Genomic DNA, 24,407 nt, shown 5'->3' on the forward strand with positions numbered 1-24,407 from the left:
TACATTCTTCCTAAAATTCACCAAAATAAGGATCAGATACTGACAACCACAGATGACTAAAACAAAACATTATCTCAGTCTATGGGATGGCAGAGAGGAAAGAAAGCTGCATACGTCATTATCTCTGACTTGTCCTCCTGTGCACAGAAAGGTCTTTGAACAGCAAAAAGGAAATGTTCATCTTGTAAGTATATAAGATATATTGTTGTATGATCACTGGTAAAACACAACAACTAATGAGCTGCTGGTATTATGACTACAGACACACTAGCTGATAATCAAGAGATGACAACTACAACCAACTTCAACACAGACGTCTGATCATTTCTGATCTGGAAATAACTTGCTATTCAACAGCATTTAGTCTATGTCTATTTAGTCTAAAGTGTCCCAAGTGTATTCACCTTTTCCCCAGTGAAAGATGCCTAAAAGAGCAGAAACCCAAAGACATGAGAGCAACAAACACACATAAATACACAGAAAGTGACAAAAAAAGACAAAACAAAACAAGGCAGGTTTTTTTTTTTTTTTAAACTAATCACACATTGAAATCTGTTCTTTTTCTTCAACGTTTTTGCTTTTATTGACATCTTACCCAGTTTTTCTTGTTCTTTTTCTTGTTTTTTGAATCTGCATCCATGTTGGAGCCCACACTGGAGTGGCTGGTTGCACTGGCGACGCTGCTGACACTGTCAGAGGAGTGCTGTCTCCTGATGCGCAGGTCTGGCTGCTGATTCTGCTGCTGCCATTGTTGCTGTGGACTGCCATTACTGCCAGCTGAGGGCAGACAGAACATGCGTGTGCTGTGGTATGAGGAGCTCTGGAATACTTGCATGATGTCCTCTTTAATGGCCTCTCTTAGAGACATGCTATTCAAGGCTTTCATACAATAGTGCAAACAGACGTATGTGGATTCAAACAAGAATAACGTTTTCACAAATTACAGTTACATGAGGGCATATGGGGGTTTTGCTTTGCCCTGTAGTTATGTCTGAAAGTCTTCTTGATGTTACAGAACTTGCCTTGACTTTCCTCCCTACTTCCCCCTAATGTTAATTAATTATTCAATTAAGCATGTTAATCAAATAAACAGTGTCAGCGCCTTAACATTTAAATCTGTTTGCTGAATACTTTGCAGCTAAAAAAAGAGCATCAATGCGTACAGTTTAGTGTAATGTATGCAGGGTCTGTCTGTACCTGTCCTTTCCCCTTTAGGTGTGAGTTCAGGTGTGTTGATAACTCCATTAATGGCGGCCTGAGCCACGGCGTTCTGCTTCTTCAGCAGCTCGATGGTCTTCCTCAGCTCATTCAGCTCAGAATCCTACAAGGAAAACAACAACACACACCATCAAGTCAACTGCACAGACTTTGAACGCACACTGAAATGAGTGTGTAGAGCACAGTCTATTAGAAAATAAGAAGAACAGTTTTTACCTTCTGTTCCGCAGTCAAAGTCAGACTCTTCAATCTAATGGTCATGTTGCCCAGACTCTGCTCAAACGCTGCCACCAGGTGAGCCTATGGGAGATTTAAGTTACAAATGCGTAATGTGTCTATGTGCAGTAGTTCAGCATAAATATTTTGACATGTTAAGCCAGGTTTTCTCAAAAACCTTTTCTACAGATGTACTGTGAGTTTCACCCACAAACTGCTATTAATAGAGAGATAGAAGTTTAAAGGGAGCCAGAGCCCTGTGCTGTTTGACAACTGCTCAGCGTCATGGAAGAAGAGTCAGTTCCTGTTCTGTGATAATACAGCTAAGAGTAGAAATTGATGACTGGGTGAATGTGAAGAGCAAATATAAGGGAATAATCTGAGCTTTGATAACCAGCAGAGACCTTGAGTGGAGAAAACCAACAGAAACAGCCTTGTGCATCTGAACAACTGGATGTGAGAAAATACGAGAGCTGTTGACACAGCTGCTCCTACCTTGGAGCTAACATCCAAACATGTCAGTAGTCAAGCAATCTTCCTATCAAAATGAAAATATAACCAAACCCAAATAACAACCCCCCACCTGATAAATGATCATGATCATGCCTTGCAGGTCAGTTAGGGACAGGTTCCCACACTACAAACACACTGAAGCTAAGCCAATTTCAATCTTAGGTTGAAGACAGCCCTGGTGAATGAAGGTTTTGATTTGATGGATTTGAGAGGTTGTATGAATAAACTGCCTTTCTGACTAAGTGAAAACAGCATGGGAGGCTTTAGACTAGGTAGGTGGGACTCCGTGCAAACATGTAAAACAAGCTGATTTTAAAGGAAAATATACAACATTAAATGCTCCTGTTGGCTTTAATGTTGTGGTGCACAGAGGTCAACTTGGGAAAAATGTAACATTAGCTATGATCAACAGGACTGAATAGCCACAGACCAGCCAGAGTGCCCATGCTGGCTTGTGTGTGTATATAAGTACACATACAGGTACATGCAATACCATCGACTTTGCTGGTTAAAGCAAACCTATTGATGGATGTGATACTCCAAGCTTTAGACTTAACATATCAATTATCTGTGGGTACCTTAAACAAAGTGTGTGTGAGAGTCGAGTACGGTGTTGACTGAACTGTCGTGACTTTATGTAACTGAAGATGTTTTTAGATTCTCTGCCTCGGGGGGCTTCAAGGTGTGTTCAGATAATTCATCATCTGTGTGTAATATCACACACTGTACATCCCCACTAAGGACCCCCCACTACCTACTCCCCTATTTTCTGGCTGTATGTCTGTCTGTCAGCACACACCACGCCTCCTTATATTCAGGCGTCATGAGTTGTAAATCTTCTGTCCACATCTGGGACATTACCACAGACGTGTGCTGATACTTGTCTCCATGTTGTAATCTAACACCTTTGCCTTCCTTCCATATCTCTAATCCACGGGTAAACTTCCAGCGTGCACTGACTCAACTGGCACGTTACAAGCACAACGTGGCGAGACTTGTGCAATATAGAAGAAAGGATGGCAGAAAGGATCGTGTCTGGAGACGTTTAAAGAGATTTCCTGATGGCTCTGCCACATGTAAAATTATATCCTCTGTGTGTAAAGTGCTGTTTAGAAGCTGTCAGTTCAGTATTTGATGAATATCACAAAATGTTCTTGCATGTTTTCGGGAAATGTTTGGATGTCACATAATTGGAATCCTGTTCTTCTACACATTATTATTAAAATAATAAAAGTCATATGAATGTTCAAATTAATGGTATGATAAACACTGCTCAGAGGTGTGTGTTCGTTTACTTACATTGGCGCTCAGCTGTGTCGTCAGGGCAGAAACCTTTTCCTGGGAAGCATCCAGCTCCCGACGCAGCTTGCGGATCTAAGGATGTGAAAAAAGCACATCAAAAAGCACCAAGACAAAAGCATACATAAAAGCTTTCAATGCCAAACACACATGCATCCAGACATATAAAGAAAAAACACAGTAGCAACAAATGAGGGAGGTTCCCAGATTTGAGCTCTGATATGTTCATGTTGAAAGATGAAACATTGCAGATGCATGAAAATAAAGGTGCACACTGGTGTTTGGAGAGGAACAAGAGCCTGTGGCAGGGTCAGTTACAATAGTTACACATGTAACTAGACACGTGTGAAAATGCCTCCATGTTCCAACAAGTCCAGTCAATGCACAGATATTTAAGAGGATATGTGTGCTGTGGGTGGGCTGACGCTTACCTCTGACTGAGACTTTTCCTCATTCTGTAAAAAAACATCAGAAGAAGAGAAAGTCATTAGAAGACACACACACACACTGAATTCTGACCTGGTCTGATGAAAAGTTTGAGCAGCCTGAGCGGCTACAACAGACACAGATTGCACATGTCCTCCTGACTCCTGTTTAAGCTACTAGCTCCACGGAGATGAGCTTTATAAAGTACGGAGAAGATTTGTGGTGTAATATGTCCAGAAAACAGAGATGTCCTCCTGAAGGCATTTCACTGAGATATCCGAGTATGAGGCCCATTGTCTCCATTGGCTACACGTAGAACAACAGTAAGAAAGGACGGGCAAAAACATATGAGAGCACGCAAAACAAATGCTCGCACGAACACAACACACCCTGCTGTTAACCAAAACAGTTAAGCGTGCAGCACCCACATTTACTTGTAAACAGGCTGCTCAAGGTGCCAAAACAGCATCTGAACATGTGCCTCTTAAGCCGACTGGAGCTGTTTTTGCAGCTTGCCATCGTGAGAGTTCAGCTGATGGTGAAATATACAGACTCAACAGGGACTCATTTGTAGCTAAAAGTGTCAATTTAGTATAAAATGTGCATCATTTATAATATTTCTTAGTTTGACACCATCCAGTGGTAGTGTAAAAAAAAAAAAACAAAACAATGATCGGTTTTGCAACAAAACCTGATTTAAGAATAATTTCAAAGACATTTTGTAAAAATGAAAACATTTGACAAATATTATAAAACATATAAATAAATTAAACTGTAATATCCATTCATTTAAGCTGTACTACAGTCGGCAAACAGGAGATGCTCTTGGTTGGGCTTGTTATCTCAAATAAAACAGATTTGGAGGAACGTTAAATAATAGGACAAATAAAAGCATCTACATCTGGTTGCATAATCCTAGGTACTAAGACCTAAGACTGTTCACATCATTATGTGCATTCTGCTGTTGGTTTCTAGTTTTTTAAACACTGAAGCTACTTCAGACGCTGTTTAAGGGAAAGCATGTGCTCACTGGGTGTTTTTCTCATCTCCCTATAAATCCACAATCTTTCATTGTTGCTAAGGCATCAACCCAGTGGTTATGCTGTGTCAGAAGCAACAAAACAGAACAGCTGATAATTAATGATTTTTCAAGCCGTTCCACCCACCAAACACTAAAACAGGTTTTAACAGCCCGATACGTCTGTGCATGTAGAGCAGCGTGCACATGGATTCTGTGGCATGAGTGCGTGGTTTACAAAGTGGCATTTGCCGACACATAGTCTACACACCCAAACAGACCTGTCAATCATGCTCAAATGACGAGTTCATCCTAGATACACAAACAGAAGCCAGACAAAAGACACAGACGAAAAAAACATGAAACAGTCTGACGCAAAACCCTAGACCAACCGTTCGCAAACCAAAACAACACCATGAGCTACCAATGTCAAAGCAGTTTAGCCACAGTGTGTGATGGAACGATCAGCAGAAAAACAAAAAGATTTATTTAATTGATTTAAAAAAACAGTAGTAGTAGCTTAATTAGTAGTCATCATAAGGATGACGTGTTCAAAACATTAAATTTTTCTGTTTCTTAGAAATCAACCATCTCATGACACATGGATTCACAGCTGAAGAGACACAGTCAGACGTCACCTTTATCTCATATATTACTGAATGTCTGTTCCATGGAATTACATTTGACACAGTGGTTTTAACCTCAACAGAGCACAAAAAGTAGAATGAAGTACTGCTGCACTATACTCATCCTCTTCTTCAAGCCTACCGTTTGTTGCCAGGATGTGACGGTTCCCGTCAGGGATAAAGTCGCCATCATTTTGCCTCCTCTCTCTGCACCCCGCTAATTGTAAACCTGTAACTGTCTGGCTCGAAGGACTAGCCGGTGTTGAACAGGTATCTAATGTCTTAGATGTCTTTGCTATACCTCTCCAGGTGAGTAATCCAGCCGACAAAAAGAGGAGGAGCTACTCTGTGATGCACTTCACTCTGACTGGCTACAGTGCAGACATGTGGGCCGTCCCAAACCACAGCCAGAGCTTTTACCTCACAGGGTGTTTGAGTCAGATATCAAATGTTGACATGTTAACACCGTATTTGCCAACTCAAATACTCAATAGTTCATAATACCATAGGGAAAAGCAGATATGAAATGTGTTGAGTCTAAACAGTAATAATTGTACTGAGACATGTATGTAGAGATTTTATCTCTGACTATCTGTTAATAACAGAGCTGATCTTGATGCCATACTAAAGGTGTAGTAATACTGAAACACATGTACAGTATTTAACTTTACCTCTTGATGTTGAACAAGATGTACATTGTGTTTTTATAATTTTGAGGCCAATAACAGTTGATGTTGGAAAGTAATATAAAATGAAAATAAATGTTTATGATTATGTTTACAGTGCACAAAGAGACGAAGCAGCAAAAGTGTTGTCAAACGTGAAACAGGACTTACAGTATATGGTATGTACCTTAATTACTGGGCCACCAGGAAGTTCTGAGAAGCAAATTATTTTTTGATCCCTTAAATGCCCCTAAATGTACAGTAGTGTTGTTTTTTTTATCCTGTTCAGGACATGCTGTGTCTGGTTAATTATTTAGTCAGTGCTCTCTTGTGGACAAATTATGTAACAGCAACATCATAAATACACAGAAGAGAAAAAAAAGCTCCTATACAGTATTGGTATTGAAGGTACCACACATACCAGGATAACAAAAGAATTCAAATATTCAGCCATTATAACACTTGATATTTTGTGTACTCACAGTGGAGTAAATGGAAGAAGTACTGGAGACCAGAGACAGGGATGATCCATGAACTGTGAGACAAAAAAACACAAGTAATTACAAAGTGCATGTGCACACAAAACATTACCCTAATTATCATCAGACCCCCAACATTCCCCCACCCTGACACCATCCGTCTGCCGCCTACCCACCTCCTCGCTAACATGTTTGCAGTTCTACCGTCGTGAAGATAAAACTTCTACACATACACATTATACCTCACAGTTGGCGTAGCTAATGGCACCTTGAGCATTACTCTACTCATTATTCAGCAGCTAATTACTGTACACATCAGAGGCCAGGACACAATGCCAGCTCTGTTTCCTGCCTGGGAGCAGATCCCAAAAAGATCAGCAGCGTGAAGTCATCAACCACACTGAGACGTCGTGCTGATCCCAGCAGATTCAATTATTCCCTTCACCAGGAGCAGACGTTAGTTTACTGAGGACTCACTCTTATCTTCAACTGGTCTAGACAGTAAGGTGTACTCGGAGGCACGTGAAAAGGAAAATATTAATGTACTGTAGATTCACTGCTTTGTGGTTTAGATCTAATTTATCAGTTGCACACGTCATTTGTGATAAGATCAGTGAACTCGGAGACTCACATCATTGTTTTAGTCTTGATGAACAGTGCTGCACTACGTTCAGTAAATTGGTGCAAAAGAAGATGTGCATGTACCTAAAGTTGGGGAGAAGGGGGGATTTATGGAGGAGATTTTGTGACTAGGAGACACAAACCACTTCGTAACAGCACACATACACAAAGAGAGAGGGAGAGAGAAAGTTATGTTGGTGGTTTCCTGTATGTCACCACATCTCTCTCTCACGCCTCTCATTGTGATCCCTGTAATTATCTCCTCTTCTGAAAGGGAAGTTAAGCGTCTTGGAGGTGGGAAAAACACTGAGGCAGATGTACAGTGACTGTGCTACTGCCTGGGCGGTAGCACAGTTACAAAGTACAAAGACTTCACAATAACAGGCAAAGCTCAAAAGGAACCCGCTTGATAGAAATGTCTTTTAAAGTAGGGTGTGCAATTTTAGAGTTCAGCTATTGCCTTCTGTTAGACAGCAAAATAAGTCTTATTATACTGTACACGAGTTCAACAGCTTTATATATATACAGTATATTTATATGTTAAGTGAATTTCTTAGATTATCATGTTTCCTATTGAACAGCTGATTTCCCCCAGGAGCATTTAGACCAGCTTTAATGTAACTGGGTTTAATCTCAAAATCTTTGTCTCCCTCTCTCATATTTCCCTCAGCTCTGCACCACAACCCTTAGATCAGTTTACAGTGTGAGGTGTGAAATCAATTTGTGATGTGCGTCTGTGACTTAATGTTGTACTTCTTCTGGATTCACTAAAGAAGTTAGACGTGTGCACTGTGTAGCTGCATCATATAACAGTTCAATTACTTTACAGTTTACTGAAAACCAGTTCCCTGTTGACCGTTTCATGCATTATTGAAATGTCTAAGGCTGAAACGTTCCTCTAAGAACAATTTTCAACACAAAACTATGCTAACACAATCTCCATGTCACAGTTTGTTCCACTAAATCAAAGCTCTGTCTTTCTATGGCTCTGTGGATTGTATAGACTCCAGCAGAGCAACCTCGCCTGAGCAGGGAATTTGCATGCTGGTGGGAAAAGCACTGCTGGGTACTTTTCCCAGTAAACAAGCTTATGAAAAAGCAAAGCCACACTAAAGCTGATTATGGATTTCTATAAGGTTAAAGTTTTTTTTTTTTTTGAAAAGCTGCTGTAATCTGTCTTAATGCTCTAAAAACAAATGGAATAATGCTTCTTTTGGCATGGGGGGATGTGGAGTAAGAAAAAGGTACAATACAGAAACACAGAGAAAGGGGGGAATGCAATTCTTGAAAAATTACTTATTTAAACCAAACAACTGAAGAAAATATGAGCAGAATATGACTGAATATCCGTCCTACTCTTGTCTCCTCTTACCTTCCTCAAAGCCATCCCTGAAGGACCCTGAGCGGCTCATGGTGCGAGTCTTTTCGTCAAGCGACATGCAAGAGTTTCTCAATCGATTGTCACTGCAAGGGTCAAAGGAGACGTCCTGACTGGTCAGACTGTTGTTGCGCAGACCAGCAAGGTTGACCTGAGTTCCTGAGGTTGGGCTGGATGCTGTGAAAGACGTACAGGTGATTATAATTTTTGTCATAATGATATGACAACACTTTATGTGTATCACAGAGGGTAACAGCTCTCATGCTCTTAATGACTTTTATTAGTTTTGTCATACCAAGCTGTCCGAAGTTGAAGCGAGTGCCAGAAGGAGAGGTGAGGCTGGAGCCAGGGGAGAATGGGGAGTTGCTGGTTGAGTCCTGCAGCCCGCTGGTGGAGTGGGAGCGAAGCCAATCACGAGCTTCCTCATGGCCTCGGAGCTGTGGAGAAGGGCCATACCTAGAGGAAGTCACAGGGAAGGTTTAAGTGGAAGTGAGGACACAAAACAGAATATGTGCAGCAGGATAATATATTGTTACTAAACACGATGATCAGAATTTTGATTTTCTGGACTTTTCACAATCAGTGAGGCAGATTTCTTTGTCTTAAGCAGCAGATTAGTAGCTGGAATCTAACAATGATTGACTGAAACACAAAATTAAACAGTGTGAACACAGAGTGACTCTCAGTTGGAAACAACAAAAACCTAGGAAAAAAAGCCAAAGAAAATTGGGCCCCTAAAATCAAGCTTGCATCAGGAAAACAGTGATAGATCTGTACGAAGACAAAGTGACATATCTCTTCACAGAAGCACAACACAATACAACAAGTGCCAAGTGCCAAACAAAAACTTCATAAGCATTTTTAAAAGAATGCGCACAAGCCTTGAAAAGTGAATGCGGACGTAGAAAAACAACAACAGAAGACAATTTGGTGAACCGATGTGCAAAAGCGCAACATGTCCAGTGGGAAGTGAAGGCAGTACCTGAGTCCCTTCTTAGGCAGAGTGTTTCTACCACAGTGTGGCCCGCTGTGGGAGAGAGACACTTCAGAACGGGAAAGCAAAAGAAGCAAGGAGACAAAGAAACGTGGCTACATCTCTCAAGTACTACCTCAAACTATTTTAATAAGCTGTTTTGTAATAGGATGTTTTTCAACAAGTAGGTTGAACACGACACAATGAAAAATCTATCAAGTCCTAAAACTATAATAATAATAATACAAATGGAAATAGTGGCCTATGGACAGATGACTACCGACTATAGAAAATTCTTTATGCTTTATTAAACTTCAACTTTATGCTTATTTTAATTTTAATTAATTTTTTTAAAAACAGACTAGCAAATAGTAAATAAATCCTGCATTATCAATATTAAATGTGCTATTCTCAGGGTCTACCACAAGGTGGCGACACATCACAGTCATAACAGAGCAAAACCACTCAACAAAGGCACTAAAGCTGCCAGCATTCACACAGATAACCTCACATTTCCTCTCTCACAAATTCCCATTCATACAGGAGCTGGAGGTCCTAAAAACACCCACAAGATTCCACACAGAGCAACACACACGTTAATAAACAATAAAACTGAAATTACAATACATGAAGCATCTGTGTGGTGCTCTCTGTGCAGCAGCAGGTAACTAAAGCTGATTGATCAGAAGCCTAACACTGCACACAGGTACATTTACCTGTCCTGCTTCCGAGGTAGCGTGTTTCGGCTGAATATAGGGCTAGCGGAGGGGGAGGAGAGAGGACTGATGGAGGACAGAAAGGAAAACGCACACCAGACACAGAGAAAGAAAGTTTTAGATAATAAAGTAGATAAAGAAATGTTTCAAAACAGAATTCAACTGTTTCTTCACCAATGAAGCTATAACAAAACTCAGTGAGGGTGATGTCACAGCCACAAGGATCCAGATGCTATTAAGTTTCAACTGAGACATTCCTGTCAGATTACACAGTCAACCTGTCAGAATGGAATCTGCTACAAAGACCACAATTACTGTAAAACTGACTGAGGACGTTACAGTATTTAGTTTCTCTGTTCAAACACAAGACAGGACTGCTAAAAAGAAGCAACACCTCACTATGACGGACACTTTGTGCATCATCTTCTTATTTCTTTAAACAGAATAAATATCAGTAATGGGCGGAATTTGAACACGGTCCAATTTAAATATAGATATCAACAAGTAAGATAAAATTCCACATCAAGTCCTACATTAAAGTTTTATTTAACTAAAAGTATATACATGCTCAAACATTTTCAGAGCAAAATACACATAGAGAGGAAAAGTAAAAGTACGCATGCAGAATGCTCCTTTTCAAAGCATTATAATACCCATAAATATAATGTGTTGTACAGATTATTCTGATACATTAATGTGTAAAAAGCATTTTAGCTGTTTGAAGTAATATGATCTAATTGGGCTGTATCTATACTTTCTGAATAATTATATTTTATAAACTAATCATATTTTGTATGTAAATATTCTAAAAGGAAAGTAACAATTTTACCTCTGAATACTTCTGAAAGAAGAAATCAAGCATGTGAACAGTTGAACTCATAAGCTATAAAATACACGCTTGCTTAGTTCAACACAGACAGAATTGCTCTTCCACTATGGTACTTGGGTAAATATACTCGCACAGTGAGGTACAGATCATTTAAGACAAGCATAGTCATTACTAGCCCGTCCAAATTGCACCAACCTGTTAATTAGTTGATGCAACATGGAAACAACCTCATTTCCCCAAACTAATGAAGACCAGATGCTGTACTTGAGAACAGATCAGAGTTGTTTTCAACAACCTAAATTTGACCACTTTTGTGTTTTTACCTCTCAGACACTCCAGTCTTGACACTGCCAGTACGTCCCAATGTGGACAGTGTGTCCTCCCTGTGTGTCCCGTGGCCTCCTCCAGTGCTGCCTAGGCTCATGTCAATGGACTCGCTGCTTGTGTGCATGCTGCTGACGGAGGGGTAGCCCACACTGCCCACCCCGCCGTGCCCACCCAGTGTGCTCTCCCTGCTCTGGGCAGAGGACGTGCTGAAGGTGGTGCCCCACGTCAGGCTGTTAGAGGGGCCAGTGGAGGAGTAGACCGAGCCCGGGCTGGAGGCCTGTAGAAGGACAAACAACTGGGTTCAAATGAGTCTGTAATCTGGTGTCCAGAAATGAGTTTGAGATGAGTTTTATTCTGTTGGTTGAACCAAACAAAACTTGTCAAGATTTTATATTCTGATATGAGAAATTAGAATTAGCATTTTTCAGCATGTTCTCACTATTTGGATCAATTTAGTTACATTTTCCTTTTTCGTCTAATGGTCTACAGTCGGCTGTCTATTCAAACTATTGAACTCTTGCTTATTGTCTGTAAAGGCACGGCTTCTGTTTTAAAAAGCAATACCTTATGTGTCACTTTATGATTCATAACTAGTCTGATAAAGATTTTATGAATCATGTAACAACATAATGGAAAGTTCATGACTGAGCATGCCACACCTACACTCTACACTAACCATCTGCACTTACACTGAACACTTATTAGCAGATCAAGGCATTTTTTCAGGTGAGAACAAAATCATCCTTCTGTCCCTGCCTAAGCTCTGTCATTAGCTCTACAAACACCTTTTAACACGTATATGTTTCAGCTACGGTTGTGCTGAGCTGAGTGACACTTGATGTGTGTTTAGGGTGGTGCTTTGAGCTAACATGCTCCAAGGTACACATGTACTCCTACGCACCTGCTCACTACCCAGCGTACCCATCCCTGATCCCAGGGCTCTGCCTCCAAACAGGGGACTGCTGGTCTCATTGTCCGCAACTCCCAGCCCTCCATCAGGGGACTCCAGCACTGTAGTCACATGGTTCATGGTAGCATGGGGGTTAGATATGACAGTGGAGTTCTTCATGTTTTCAGCTGTGGTGACTGGAGCCTGTTTACTGGGCTTCCCACCAAACAACCTGTGGAAGGGGAGGATGGAAAAATGAGATCAAGTGGGGGCCAAAGTTAAAATGAGCTACAGTATTCACGGCTGTTCCAGATCTAATTAGTGTTGAACAGACAAATACTGCATCACAGTAGCAACAAGAAAAACAAAACAGTAGAAATACAGAAACAGGCAGTAGGTAGTGCAGACAGTTAAAAGTCAGTCCTTAGATTCACTTAAGGCTAACACACACACACACACACACGCACACACACATAGTCTCTCTTTCAACTCTCTCCTGGCTCTCTGCTATTCCTGGGCTGGAGTTAAATGGCAGGCTGTGATGACTGGAGCCGTGGTGGGCAATGATGGCAGCACACAGCCTCTTTGAAGAGTTATCACTCCTTCACATTAATGAGGGCAAAGCGCTGAGGTAAGACTCAGCTCCCATTACCTTGCACCACACCCTCCCCCCAGCAACACCAAGGCTACGGCTTGGCAGCTGATCAGCTCAGCTCAAGGCCTGCATTCACAGCGGCCTGATTTAACCTTGTTCAGAGAGCGTGTGCGTTTGTGAAACAAGCCCACATGTGTGATCCTTATTCACCAGTGCTTATTATTTACTGTGACTGCATGATTAATTTCTTTGAAAACAGTATGTGCGTGTGTTGTCTGTGGGTAAAGTCATGCCCATACAAGAGGGCCCCACTCACTGTGGCTCATCACATCTGTAGAATTACTGATGCTCTGTAAGCGAGACTCACCTTCGTAGCGTAGGAGAAGAAACCTGCTGTCTTCCTGTCAGAGGAACAGTTGCTGCTCCTCCGCCCTGCATCACCACTCCCGTCCTCAGGTTGTCTATCTCTGAGACGCCCTTCTCCCGATCCGTCTGATTGGCCAGCAGACTTCCTGATCCACTGGTCTTGGAAATGCTGATTGAGTTTTTACTTTGACATGTGACAGAGAGCACAGCAGCTTCAATGCTGCTGGTAGATGAGCGGTTACCGTTGCGGGTGGCAGCTCCCGAGCGGCTGGGTCTTGGCAAGCTGCGGTACTGAAGTGTGGAGCGGGCGCTCATGGACAGGAAGCCGTCGTCATGGTGACCCAGGGCTGACCCTCCATCTTGCCCGCCAGCCTTCAGGCCTCCCGCTAGCGACCGTGCTCCAGATTTAGGCATCTTTCCCAAGGTGGCTGAACCGCTCGTGATCGTGGCACCACTTGCGGTAACCATGGTTACCATTCCTGAACCTTGCTTCTTGAAGCCAAAGGTGCTGGTTGGGGTGCGTGAGGTGAGTGCGTGCATCTGTGGGTGGGGGTCTGAGACAGTGTGTGTGAGGACATTTGTTGTTGGCGTCCGGCTGCTGGGGACCGAATGTTTCTTTGCCTCATCACCACTGCTCCGTCCTGCATCCGGGGGAGAGTGGTGGAGGCCGTTAGGACGAGGAGACACACGTCCTTTTTCTGACACTTTGACATCGTCTGTCTTACCTGCAGGACACAGACAGAGACATCACAGGGTGCGTCTGCTGCTTTTACATAACACATAACATCATAATACAGCGTCTATTTACACCCATAGGAAACATAATCTATGTAATAAATACTTCCTTCATGTTTTCACTTTATTATTTACTTGGTTCACGAATCCTGGCTACTGTACACTGACTAGTATTGTTCTCCAAACTCATTACAATATTCTCCTGATTACTTCTAAAAAGTAGAGAGGTCTTGTCCTGACTTGTATCTCTGATCTTGTGTTGCCTTATTCCCCCTTCCCCCTGTTCATCAGCCTTTATTTGTGTTTTTCAAAGGTCCAACATCATGCAAAGGTGACAGAGCCTTTTCAGTCAGAGTCTCTGGGCTTTAGATTAACTTCCTTTAGCAGAGCTGCTTTTCATACTGCTTTTAAACTTTTTACTTGTGCCCTGTTTTAACCATTCAACCAAAACAAGCAGCTGTGGTTAGAAATGTGCCGTATACACAATGTTACCTGAACTGTGGGTCTTGAGGCTTACAGAACCCGTGGAGCCTGTGCTACTGGTGCTTTTAGTCCGAGGGGATGTAACCCCAACCTGAGTGCTCATGCCTCTCCTCCAGGAGCCCGTGTGGGACACAGAGGGGGTCTTTCTACCCGAGCCACCCTTGTCCGATTCGTCAGAAATGTCGGAGGGGTTCCGGCGGCTCCACTTAGAGCCTGGCTCCATCCTGACCCCACTGTCTGACCCACCGTCTGGCCTCTTCACCTCGTCTCCTGACCAGGCCTGGTGCACCGCTGTGGAGGCTGAGTGCTTCTCTGCATCTGTCACAGGCTGTGCGCACACACACACACACACACACACACACACACACACACACACCGAGTGTATGTCAGATTTATTACTGCTGAGGAAAGCGTCTTTCATGAGACATCGCCATGTGGCTGTAAAAAGCACTCCCTTCTATGACCACGACCATGTTTAATACTGCATCAACACGACTGACACCTGCAGTTTGTCAGGAAGCTGTTGGACTGGTAGGTGAGAGAGGATTTACACTGCTTTCGATTTGCTGAACCACTCATGTTTTCTGAGACCTAAACTTCAAGTCACAAGTCTTTATAAGCAAAATACAACTTTGCGTCTTCACATTGAAAACATACAGAAGGAAACGCAGTGCTGCACTTATAATAATATCAAAACTTTGTGAAGCTTTAACTGGTTCTGTTTGCAACAAAAATGCAAGTTGCTCTTCTCTTCTGTCTGTCCACCCAACATGTGATGAGGCTGATATTTGATCTGATGTAGAGATGAAATAAGAGAAACGCTCCTTTATCTCTTTCTTTGTTTATTTTCTTCAGTACGCCAACGTCTGCAGCAACAATGATAACATGTCACATGTTGACTGGTTTCGCATCAGTGTGTGTGTGACATACACATGAATCATCTGACAATATTATCATCTCACAATCACCTTCCTGTACCACAGTGGTTCTTTATCAGTGTTTAATGACTTGAGGCCAGTTTCAACATCTTGTCGAATGTCATTAACAGTTTAATGTTTGTAAAAAATGTCATTCAAATTAAACAATATTTTATTAAATCCACTTCACTCTATGGGTTTTGATTATTCTGCCTATGACTCTTTGAGACTCTCGTCTCAGAGGCTTTGCAGCTTTAACTGTTGACTGAGATAACACGTTTTCAAAGGGAACCTGTGATCATACTGGAAGTTGAGTATATGATTACTGTGTGGCGTGTTGAGACAACGCTGGTTGTAGGCAAATGAGAACAAAAAACAAAGAAAAGAAGTAGCTTTTTCTGTATCTTTAAAAAAATTATTAATGTCTTTGAGCTTACTGCATTTCAGAGTGATGTTTGGAATGAGATCTACAGGCTCTAGTGTTCTTAAAAACAACCCCTGAGCTCAGAGCAGACAGATAATTAACACTTTTAAAATTTGCTAATATCATATCACTGCTGTCCCAAATGATGAAGATGATAAAGGAGGGCTTATTCAAAGGATTCATCCTAAATCAAGTCACTCATGTTTTAGTCATTATTTGCTCATGTTGTCTTGTGAACAGATATTTGGAGCTTAGGTAAAATGTATTAAAGTTACTTTTTAAGGGAGAGAAGAATGATTTGAAATGATTTCTTTTACTTTAAGCTTAATAAATCCAAATATTTTACCAAATTGGAACCAAAGTGGAACAATCACAAAAAAATGTGACATTACTCTTAGATATTTACATGTGTAAATATCATGAGGCTTTACCTGTGTGTTGAGGCCCTTGCGCTGTGCTGCAGGCGTGTTGGCGTAGGAGGAGATGGAGGAGCTGGTGTTGATGTCATCAGTGTCGATGTTATCACTGATGCCGCTACTCACAGAGCTGCTGTCATCCCAACTGGACGGACACACACAAACAACATAGAAAAACAGAGAGTTGTTTGAATAGGAAAGATGGGGACGTCTTCATGGCTCCTAGTGATTGTTGTTATCAATGAATACTTTTATAAATATGACAGCACAACAATGTTCCATGTATGTCTATGTAGTAATAACTAAAGAAACACAGAAGTAAAACTGCTAATAGTAATAATAATGAAGAAAACAGATCCGGTGTCTCTGACTGCCCTTTTCTTTATCTCAACTGACTTCAGTTTGGGAACACAGACACACACATCCACACAGACTAAATGGGGTTGTCTATCAAACGAACAAAGGCTCGTCGTATGGGGTGACATCATGGTGGGTTTGTGTGTCTGTGAGCTGTTCAAACAAACCCATCTGAAAAGAGCAAACATGCTGGGAGTTAATTCAGGATATCTGTAAATATGTGTGTGTGTGTGTGTGTGTGTGTGTGTGTGTGTGTGTGTGTGTGTGTGTGTGTGTGTGTGTGTGTGTGTATCCGTTTGGAGTCTGTGGGGGACAGGAAGCCCAGCCAGTTGGCAAACATCACTCTGAAAGGACCAGAGGGAGGCTGATGGTGATGGTCATGGCCATGGCAGGGCTGACTGCACCAGCCAAAGACACAAACACACACTTTATATATAATTTAATTATCAAGGGACTTCAGTCAGACTAATGATATATTAAACCCAGCAAGAAAGTCTTTTATATAAACAGTTAAACACACACATTTTTTACCAGAGTTTGAGCAATTTGTACATATTTATCTAAAAAATCTTTACAGACTAAGCTCACACAGAGATGGTTGTAAATACTGCAGTAACCCAAACAACCTAATTAGGAATTTGTCTAACTAACTAATACAATTTATAATTGAGAAGTTTTCAAACGTAAACAGCATCTCATCCAGTGTCATCACTCTCAACTAAAAAAAGTTTGATACCCGGTGACATTAAGTCAGATTCAAGTCAGATTGTCGGGAAACAGTACGTCAATGCAATGCTGTGTAGCCACCACAAGCATTTGAACAGAGCATCATAATCATGTCATTAAGAAAACTAAACAAAACAAAGAATCCCAGATTCAGATGACCACTAAAATCTGATTTCAAGCACATTACATTCCATATACACGGTGCATAACAGGACAAAGCAGAGACAGAAGGACAACTTCACTTCGTACTGTGTTGACCAGCAGAATTAATCAAGCTGCAGCAGAGTGGAGACACTGAGGTTCACAGTTAAAGGCATCCATGAAGCAGCGAGCTAAGAGGTGCTGAAAGATTTAAAGTGGCCACAACTGTCTCAAATTGTTGTTTGTTGTACCATCACAGGGGAAAGTCCCACAAACACAAACTGTAAGAAAACAAAGAGATAAAGCTGTAGAGAAACAGACACGCAATAAAACCCCACAGAGACCTCAATGCTTCTTAAACACTCACTAAATCAAAGCCATCATTACTAAAAAGGACAAAGGTTCCTCCACGCACTTGCGTGCACACACACACACACATCCATCTACCTGGTCAGGGCGCCTTGGCTGCCGTGGGAACCAGAGTGCTCAGGGAAAATGCCAAGCTGGACAGAGAGCTTCATGACTCCATGCCGCTGAGAGAGTTCAAACAGCCAAATCTCTCTCCCTCTCTCCGTGTCTGCCTCTCTCTCTCTCTCTCTCTCTCAGCTTTCTCAGAGTCTCTCGCCCTCTCCCTCTCTCACCTGGCACTGTTCATAGATCAGGCTCCTTTGTCACTCGTTGCACTGATGCTTCATCCCTTGGGCACTGTTTGTCTCTCTCTGGACGAACTGAGATAGAAACTTAGGAGGGGGAGAATAGGGAAGGACCTGACTGCTGTTGGTAACATGAGCCTCTCCAGGGACTGTTAACCACTTCAGTGCTGCAGCCGCACGCACACACAAACACACCCCGAGCCCTCAATAAACCACTTCAGCCTAACAAGAATCAAATGGCAACACAAGTCAAAGCCACATGATCAGACACAAACCGAAGGACAATCCTCATCCCACTGTTGCTCTACTGTGTGTTTCCCAGCTTTGGTTTATGTGTAGGGTTGTCTCTGTGTGCAAGTCTGCAATTTCCCAGACAGATCCACCCTGACTAGCTGACAAGCCAGTGCTAATTAGAGATCAGGCCAAGTGGCGTGGCCCAGCCCACAGCCTCCCTCTGGCAAAGCAACCCACCAGTTAACAACCACCGGGCCCTTTATGGCCAATCACAGGAGATGGAGACATTAACCACGGGCTGCCCCCACGAGGAAGTGGTGCCAAAGGCAGGCATCTAGTGGATGATCACACTCCTTCTTAAAAGGTCTGTCCATGTAAATCATAAATAATATATTTTGCTCTTATGTCTTAAACTGTCAAGGTAGATACTACAGTTTTGGAAATTAGAGATAATACAATGAAGGTGAACAGGATTTTGTTTCTGGAGCTCACAGCAATGAGAAATGGATCTTAGTCGAACAAACCCTTGAAGTTGGAGTGTGCAGCTAAAACTTAATGTGCAAGCTTGTGTGTATAGACGTCACTCTCTCACTCATTAATGAAGCTGAAAGGCGTGTAAATAAATCAGAGAGGACATTAAAATTGACCCAAATCATGACATTCCAGAGACAAATCTCGCCTCTCAACAGGTCCTTTGAGAAGTCTTTCTGCTTTCCCAAAGGGGTCAGAGTTCAGAGGCCAAACCTCCACTTTCCTTATAGAGAAGAACACAGTGGGGGCGACGAGGTGGCCAATGAAAAAAGAGCTGTCTTGTGGGTCAGCCAATAGGAGTGTCTGGCAGTACCCTGAGAAAGAGGCCACGGATGTGTTTGTTTAACTTTTCTTGTGTGCGTCCCTCAGGACTGTGGTTGGGTTGGTCTGTTGGTCGGCCCTGCAGTACTGTAACCCCCCCTCTCCTAAAAAACCCCTGTCTGATTCTGGCACATGCACACAGGGTCTGTGCCGCAGAAATGTACACACAGACATGCGGCCACAACTGAGCTGTGAAGCAGAAGTAAGGGGATTTCCTGTGTTTGAGGGGCAACTACTGGTCTTTATATTGCGTCTGGATCATATAACCCCAAATCTCTGTCTCTGTCCACACGGAGAGACAGACAGAAGGGAAGAGCAACAACCCTCAGGGTTGAGGGGGGCACACATGACACGATGAACAAGTTGACAGGTGAACTTTATGTTTGAGGACAGAGAGGCCGGTGTCATGTCGATGAAACAGACATGCAAAACATGTCGCTCTTATCAGGAAATGTAGTTTGCATAACGGCACAACGTGAAAAACAAGTATTTCTCAGGCAGCGACTCGCAGCCAACAACATGATCATCTATCATTTGTATTTTCAGTGTAATCATTCAGTATGTTGATGTGGGCTTGTTAGAGTTTGAAGCTTTTACACAATGATACAACCCCAAATATAACTTCTGATTTTTCAGTAATAATATCTTCTTTTGATGCCTTCGTCTGAGGAATATGAATTTTTTCCTCCTGCAAAGCCTGATGATGAATGTAACAAAAGAAGACAAATGCTGTGTCAGCATCTCTACAAAGACTTTCGCTGAATAATATTAAGTCTAAAATTGTCAGGAAACTTTTTGAAATAAATCGTGACTAACAGGTTCTGATTAGTTGTTTAGCCAGTTGTACTGTGACACAGAGAAATGCTAAAATTTCTTACTTCAGTATTTTAACTTGAAACGTCTCTTTGCCTTAGGGTAAAAAAAAACAACAACAAACAGTGTTTAGTGTTCGTGTTATAAATATAGGCAGGTTCTTGGCAATTTAGATGTGAAGTATGATATCATTACCTGTTCAGGATGTAATGTTATAAATGTTATTCTCTTGAGATCAGTACTTATTTTCACAACAGAAAATCACTACAACTGCATTTCTCTTTTTTTTTTGAGAAACGTTACAATAGCTATGACTAAATAGACACAGTGTGAGGGGACAGGAGGCAGCAGAGGGACCAATGAGACAGTCCCGAGCACATTCCAGGCCGGAGACCAGGAGCTGTGTGGTACGAAAATGACATAGCTGTCCCTTCAGTGACGAGAAATGACAGGAGTGGACTGGACAGCACACTCAGGAATGTGTGTGTCTCTCTCTCTCCGTCTCTGTGTCTGTCTCTCTCTGGTCCCATTGTGTCCAGTCTTGGGAAAACATTTGCTATCTGCCCTCATTTTATCAAAGCATTTAAATCCCTCTGGCTGCCTCTCTTTCACAAAGATTTCCTTTGACTTGTCGCTTTCTCTCTCTGTGTTTGATGTGTAAACACACACTCCTTTATATTCAAGCGACTGACCCGGATCCACACTAAAAATACACAAAGCTCTTCACACATGTGACACGAATCTCCGAATCGCGCTGGAGGCACACGACTCCACTATGATGCATCAAAAAGCTTGTGCAACAAAAAGCTAAATTTAAAAAGACAAACGTGGAATATCTCGTGTGTGCAGACACATCACTTCAACCGCGTACAAACCAACCTACTGTCACCTAAAATAATGCTAAAATGCTAATAAGCATAAAGCTGTAACTCATTCATGAGCTTAGAGCCAAATAATAAACAAATTACTAGTTATGCTGGGTTTCAACTACAGCATACCTAATTTCTAGGCCTCATCTGGTTTGAACACTTGAAGTTCACAATTGTTTACTTAAAAGAACCATACATCTACTCCTCACAATGAGGATTTTTCCAAACTTAAGGGAAATAAAAAGGAAAAACTGCAAGAACCAGGAGATGAAACCTGTGTTTTCCCTAGTGAATGATACCAATTGGGGCACTTGGGACAAAATGTTACCATTCTGTGAGTCTGCAGCCTGTTACATTTCAGACGTCCATGACATGAAAGCTCTGGCACACAGACTTCTGTCCCAGAGGTTTTCCTGCAGCTCACATGGTGAAATGTGGATAATCAACTTTATCCTGTTACTTCAAAGCTGCAACCTGCGTGAACCTGCTGACTCTTGGTTTTCCTGCCTGCACCCAAAATCACAGAAAATATGAGTCAAGAGAGCACAGGAAAAAAACATGGCTTGTGCTGAGTGTGCCACAAACCACTCAGTGAAGATGAATTGATGTCAAACATTCAGTGCTCCTGCTCTACTTTCTCCATCTACAGTTTCCTCCTGGTTCAGATTGCAGACTAGACCAGAGACATGGGACAGAGCCTCTGACCTCTGTGTTTCCCTTCAAAAACCGCTGGCTCGGTGGCTAGTTCAGCTGGCTGAGGCTCGTATACTTTGCAATCAAGGCGTCCTGGTTTTGAATTTGGCCCGCAACCTTTGTCGCATAACAAGTGTTTTTTTTTTCTCTCTCTCCATTTCGCTGCTTTCAGCTGTGCTATAAAGAACTAGAATAACACTAGATAGAAATGAGATGAAAAAAAGAGACACTTTACAATAATAAGGCACAAAAACAAGCACAACAACAGCGCACGTAGGAGCTACAGCACTGGAATAAAAAAGAGACTGTGATGCAGAAAAAACTCTCTTTACCCGAGAGAGAGCCCCACCCGCTTCAGTGCGTGTTTCTTAGGGCGAAGCAGGTGTGCTTGTTAAAAGCCCACAGGGGGTGAAGATGGTCTGCTGATACAGTATCCATGGCAACAGAAACATCATTTCTCTGAGGAATGTGTCTGTGTCTGTTTATCTCAGAACAAACCTATTAATTTTTCACCATCGATTCTTTTTTCTTTCCTCAACATGTAAATCAAGACTCTTAACCCTAATTAATGCAACTTCCTCCCACATGCAGATGCATATGGAAAATAATCTCCATCTCCATCTTCCCCAAGTAATTTTTGCCTATTAATTAGGGAGGATACGAATCTCTAAATTCATGCATCAGTTCAGACCTATAAGCTGTCTTTTGTTTAGCTTTTAATTTATTTATTAATTAATAAGCTTTCTATTACAAGAACTATCAAGAAATATATTAAGATCCATTAGGAACACAAAATGCGAGCTGGTCTCCGAGTGACAGAGAAGACCTACACTTTGTACTGTCCCTAAACACCTCTAAACACAGATGACCTACACTGTGTGTGGTACCTAAACTCCTCACACCAGAGAAGGGCTAATTTCTAATGTAAAGCCCATGCAAAAGGATATGTCATAGGACCCCTATAACAATAAATATCAGATTTCTAGAATATTGTATAGAATTTGCAACTTAAGTTCTTAAATCAGGGAGGTAAAAGGTTCGCTAAGAGCAACATTCTCACGACAGCTCAGTTGCACAAATTATGTATCAGAGTTCACCAAACTGAAAAAGCTTCATTTGTATTGGAAAGCACTTAAAACGAGCAATTTGGAAGATAGAGATTTTTGCAGAGTAGGTGAAAGAGCACTCTGCAGCAGCTGGTATATGTGGGAGTGTTCTTACTTTGGGAACATATTTGATGCTAAAGTTTATATCCAACAGCTACAGACTTTGCCTCAGACTGCCTCTGTGTGCCACAGAACACCTTGTCGACGTGGCTTCATTACAAACACCCATCTCAGCATGAGCATGGCTGGCAGGCATTTATACATTTAGTATTCATGCAGAGTCAAAGGTCGCGTAAGAGTCTATGTATACCCAAAATGATTTGGCGACAGTTTGTTGTAAACATAAGTGAGTGTGACTACAGAAAATAAGGTGAAAGGATAGGAATGACCCTTTTAGTAACTCCATCCAAATGCTTGTGTAAGTTTAAGAAATATTTTCCAAATCTATTTTTTCTATATTGACAAAACCAGATCTCAACATGAACAGCCCGATAACCCCTATCTCCAAGAAATTACATTTACTACTGCAAAAATGAAAAATGAGTAGGACCAGGTGGATTGTACTTGTATATTTATGTAACAACTACCACACCATTGAGCCTATTGTTCTCATTCACAGTCCCCACTGTGGTTAGATTTAGGTAACATAACTGTGGTTAAGGTAAGGGAATGGTCGTGGTCAATGTGAATATTTTTTGTTTTAAACCAGACAAGGCCTTTCTCTAACATGAATTAACTGCTGTGAGTGCCTAAACATAACTATACAAATGATTAATAATGCTGTAGTGGTGGAACACATTAGTTGTGAACATTGTACTGTATGTATTAGTTTCGTTACCTCTTTGTATTAAGTAACGTGCTTTCTATTGTAGTTTTCCGTGAATAGAAAATAATATGAATTCCACATACAACCATCAGAACCACATTCATCTTCTGCCTGGTGCCATTAATCCTGGTAACACTGAGTCAGCGTGTGCCTTTCTGCTATCATTAACCAAACACTCCTGGTATTTTGGAGCCGAGGTCCAACATACACACACCAGACTTGGCTACACTGCAGGGTTGGTTTTTGAAGTAGACCTGAAATAGCAGCTGTGATCAGCACTAAGTTTGATGTTGTCTCCTAACATCTTAGCAGGACAGGACAGAGCAGGAAAGCTGTGAAGAAGTGTGTCTATATTATCATGCAGACAGTGTGTGTCTGCATTATCATACAGACAAGCAACAAGCTCACTGGCTCATGACAGGAACAGAGGGAGAGGAGGAGACCGATCCAGTGCTTATTATTACAGTGAGAGCCCAGGGGCAAACCACATTATACACTCTGCTGAACCAGCTGAAGCAGGTCGAGGTGGGGTTGCACAGAGCAGACAGAGAGACAGGCAGGGGGTGAGACAGGTGGAATGCCAGGTGTTGTTGGAGAAGAGTTGGTGAAGGAAAGGTAACTATTTTCTTCCTTAGGCCAGTGGAGAACCTGCTCAAGTCCAGACAGGAGGAGATAACATCCTGGGGCTTGGGGCAGGTAAGTGTTACAGTTTGTGTTCTTCTGTGTGGTATAATGTGCTCAATAAAACTTCAGTGGAAGGTGGGATCAAAAGTCCTCCTTAGAGAAAAAGATGCTTCTAATGTACACAAACCAACCTACAGTATTTCAGACAGCACCAGGTGTCTATCTATCCATCTCTCTCTCTCTCTAGATCGATCCATCTATCCATAGATATCATTTATTCAAAAAAGGAGAGCAAAGTAACCTAAACATTAAATACTGTACAGTATATTGGCTGTTTGTTTCATACACCAGTAAAAAGATATAATACAATTAGAGCTAGGAGTT

The 24,407-nt window shown here is 41.8% G+C and overlaps 1 protein-coding gene across 6 annotated transcripts in view; it reads right to left on the reverse strand.

The window, feature by feature from the left end:
• The window catches only part of nav2a (neuron navigator 2a), a 159,504-nt gene that overhangs the window by 8,205 nt on the left and 126,892 nt on the right, over positions 1 to 24,407 (reverse strand). For 4 of the 6 annotated variants that reach the window (XM_026377783.1, XM_026377785.1, XM_026377789.1 and 1 more), the window contains 15 exons: positions 16,145 to 16,274; positions 14,382 to 14,700; positions 13,156 to 13,879; positions 12,206 to 12,425; positions 11,301 to 11,581; positions 10,149 to 10,214; positions 9,442 to 9,486; positions 8,755 to 8,915; positions 8,454 to 8,636; positions 6,464 to 6,516; positions 3,678 to 3,701; positions 3,247 to 3,321; positions 1,435 to 1,518; positions 1,198 to 1,321; positions 596 to 777 (listed from right to left, as the gene is read on the reverse strand). In XM_026377783.1, the coding sequence (XP_026233568.1) occupies positions 596 to 777; positions 1,198 to 1,321; positions 1,435 to 1,518; positions 3,247 to 3,321; positions 3,678 to 3,701; positions 6,464 to 6,516; positions 8,454 to 8,636; positions 8,755 to 8,915; positions 9,442 to 9,486; positions 10,149 to 10,214; positions 11,301 to 11,581; positions 12,206 to 12,425; positions 13,156 to 13,879; positions 14,382 to 14,700; positions 16,145 to 16,274 (2,671 nt within the window). The remainder of the gene's footprint in view (positions 1 to 595; positions 778 to 1,197; positions 1,322 to 1,434; positions 1,519 to 3,246; positions 3,322 to 3,677; positions 3,702 to 6,463; positions 6,517 to 8,453; positions 8,637 to 8,754; positions 8,916 to 9,441; positions 9,487 to 10,148; positions 10,215 to 11,300; positions 11,582 to 12,205; positions 12,426 to 13,155; positions 13,880 to 14,381; positions 14,701 to 16,144; positions 16,275 to 24,407) is intronic. The other 2 variants (XM_026377784.1, XM_026377786.1) reach the window with 2 other exon arrangements.

This window comes from Anabas testudineus, chromosome 3 (assembly GCF_900324465.2).
Source record: "Anabas testudineus chromosome 3, fAnaTes1.2, whole genome shotgun sequence".
Taxonomy (NCBI): Eukaryota; Metazoa; Chordata; class Actinopteri; order Anabantiformes; family Anabantidae; genus Anabas; species Anabas testudineus.